Source organism: Sinocyclocheilus anshuiensis, unplaced genomic scaffold, assembly GCF_001515605.1.
Source record: "Sinocyclocheilus anshuiensis isolate Anshui unplaced genomic scaffold, SAMN03320099.WGS_v1.1 scaffold675, whole genome shotgun sequence".
NCBI classification, from domain to species: domain Eukaryota; kingdom Metazoa; phylum Chordata; class Actinopteri; order Cypriniformes; family Cyprinidae; genus Sinocyclocheilus; species Sinocyclocheilus anshuiensis.
Genome location: NW_015548232.1, coordinates 431,468 through 434,261, shown reverse-complemented (window position 1 = coordinate 434,261; position 2,794 = coordinate 431,468). Strand labels below are relative to the sequence as shown.

Here is a 2,794-nt window from a genome sequence, read left to right as displayed (position 1 = left end):
TTTTTTTTTTTTTTTTTTTTTTGTCGAATATGTCACTCCATTAACTTTTTGTTAATGAATGATTTAGTTTTAGGTTTTTCTCATCAGAGATAAACCTTTTATAATTGTTTTTTATTTGTTGTTTATATACAGTCTATTCATTTATTCGTTTAATTTTTCACTTGTTTGCCATATTGGCATGGTGCTAAATGATAAACAAACAAATTAATTCAAAAAAATGTTTTCTTTTTTTTTGTTTTGCCGAATATGTCACTTCATTAACGTTTCTCTTCCTTTATGGCTCTTATTACATACAGTCTAATATCTATAATGCATATTTTGATGGACTGTGATGGTTTTAATGTTATTTTAGTGTCGTTGATATGCTATCATAGTTTTTGTTAATATTTTGAATTAGATTTTATTTTTATATTTTCTGTTGTCACTTTTATTTTATAGTAATTCTCTTGTTTTTTATCTGTTTTTTTTTTTTTTTTAACTAATAATTTTTTTAAAGTTATTTTTATGGGCTTTTATGCCTTTTTATTGAGAGAGACGACAGAAAAGCACTGGGAGGAGAGAGGATCAGCAAAGGACCTCGAGACGGGAATTGAACTCGGGTCGCCGTGAGCGCAGTTGTGCTATCTGTCGACGCACTAACCACGAGTTAGTTCACTTTCAACAAAACCGAGTTAGTTAGCTTTCAACAAAATCAAAATGTGAAATGCTGCATTAGTAACTAGCTAAAAATAAAATAAGTTTAAGTTTATTTATATTCTATTTCAGTTAATGTTTTTAATTTCAAATAACAAACTTTTCTTCTTTTTTAATATATAGTTTTAATTTTAGTTTAGTGTAATAACCCTGGTTTAACTCCTAGGACTCTTTATTTTTTGGTTAATTCTTATTTTTAAAAAAATGTAATGTAGTGAGGCCAGATTTAGTTTTAGATTTCTGTTATCAGTGATAAACCTTTTATAATTTTTTATTTGTTTTTCATATACTTTTTCTATTTTTCACTTGCTTGCCGTATCAGCATAGCGCTAAATTATAAACAAACTAATTTAGTTTTCTTCACTTACATTTTTTTTTTTACATTTTTTATATTTCCAAAAGAGCTACTTTTTTATTATTTGATATTTTGCATTCTGCTTTACTTTATTTTTTTTTGTACCACACAGCACCAGCAGTTGAAAAAAAATCTAACTCTGTGAACTGTGATTGATCATTCATCAGCTGCTTCTTGCCCTATTGGGTGGTTATTTTTACTAAAACACACTGATAATCTAAAGACAGACTTGCTCTTTTCATCTGTGTTCTTTCCTCTCTGTCTCTTCCTGCTTTCTTTAGCAGTCTTTCATTGAACTTCTCTTTCTTCTATTCGCATTTCTTCTCTTCAGGATGAAAACATCATGAGATCATTGCAGCTCTTTGAGAACGTGATATAGAGCTACAGGAAGAAAGAAACCAATGAACTGTTGAATCTGATCAAAAAAAGGGGGAATAACTTTTACCCCAATCACCATGGTTACAGTTTGACATCACCTTGTTACCATGGCAATATGCCGACTGTTTGATTTACATCCCGGGAAACCTGCGTGTCCTTTAAACCCCGGTGTTTGACCTCGTTCTGTTACAGATGTGAGATTTATACGTCTATAACCAAAAAAGGTCCTAGTTAAAAGAGCATGTCAGTAATTGTGTGTCAAAGGCCCAGCGGGTTTCCAAGAGGTCCTGTAGAACCCAGTTGAACTCTTTCCATGGGACTGAATTTACTGTGAGGGATTTGACATGTGATGCATTTTAAGCTATTTATGGTGGATTGTGGGTACATTTTTTCCAGAACAACATCCGATATACTCGGCCTGTGATAGTTCTCCAGCTAATGTGCTACAGATATTCATCCTAAGACCATTTTTCTGTGTCTGTCATTTAGGTAGAAATGCTAATCCGGTAATATAACCAGTGGTTTTCTCATGATCCGACCCATCAGCAGTCATTTAACCGGCTTTGCAGAAGTTGCTTGTCTGCTGTGTTTGTTTTTGACAGTATTTGTCTTGTGCTCGTGCATCTGACCACTGCTTGCTGTTCGTGTCCATTATTAGTGAGAGTCTGTATTCATCACTCATCTCTTGTTGGCTTGTGATCGCTCTTAGCTCCGCCTACTCGAATATCTGCTTTCTGGTTGGTCTGTTTGTCTGTCAGTCAGGGTCATCAGGAGAAGATCTGATATTTCACCCCAGTATCCTCTAAATGTGGTTCTCATTAATGAAGTAGAGTGATTTTATTTAAATATGGATAAATTAAAGGCAGCAAATGTCTTATTTCTAATGATTTTGGGGTGAAATGTGACACATTGGCTTCTGTGCAGATGGCAGGTGCCATAGCAAACTTTAGCAGTCACTATATTTGTGTTTGTTTGTGTTACAAGTAATATAAAACCACTTTTTGCTTTATTGCGTTAAAGCTGTGAATTGCCAAAACTTAGTACTGTTTTATGCAGCCATAATGCCACCTTACTGTGATATAATTCAAGAGAGCAAAAAAAAAAAAAATGAAATTAATTAAAAGACAGCAAATTAAAGATTTATATAACTCTTTGATTTAGACAAATGCAACTCAACATAAGTGACATTCACAATTCAGTTGCTTCGAAATCTCATGTATATCTGAATGAACCTGAATATTAGTTGTGGCCTAATGGTTAGAGAGTTGAACTTATAATCCAAAGATCGCAGGTTCAATTCTCAACATTGGATTTGAGTTGAAAAATAGAGAAAGTATATTTCATCATAATAATAAACTCCTCATATAA

The 2,794-nt window shown here is 32.8% G+C and overlaps 1 protein-coding gene across 1 annotated transcript in view; it reads left to right on the top strand.

Moving 5' to 3' along the window:
• kcnip1a (Kv channel interacting protein 1 a) overlaps nt 1-2,759 on the top strand; it is an 11,710-nt gene extending 8,951 nt beyond the window's left edge. Inside the window, exon 8 of the mRNA XM_016441823.1 lies at nt 1,380-2,759. Within this exon, the coding sequence (XP_016297309.1) occupies nt 1,380-1,427 (48 nt within the window). The 3' untranslated portion in view covers nt 1,428-2,759. The remainder of the gene's footprint in view (nt 1-1,379) is intronic.
• Nucleotides 2,760-2,794: the final 35 nt, after the last annotated feature.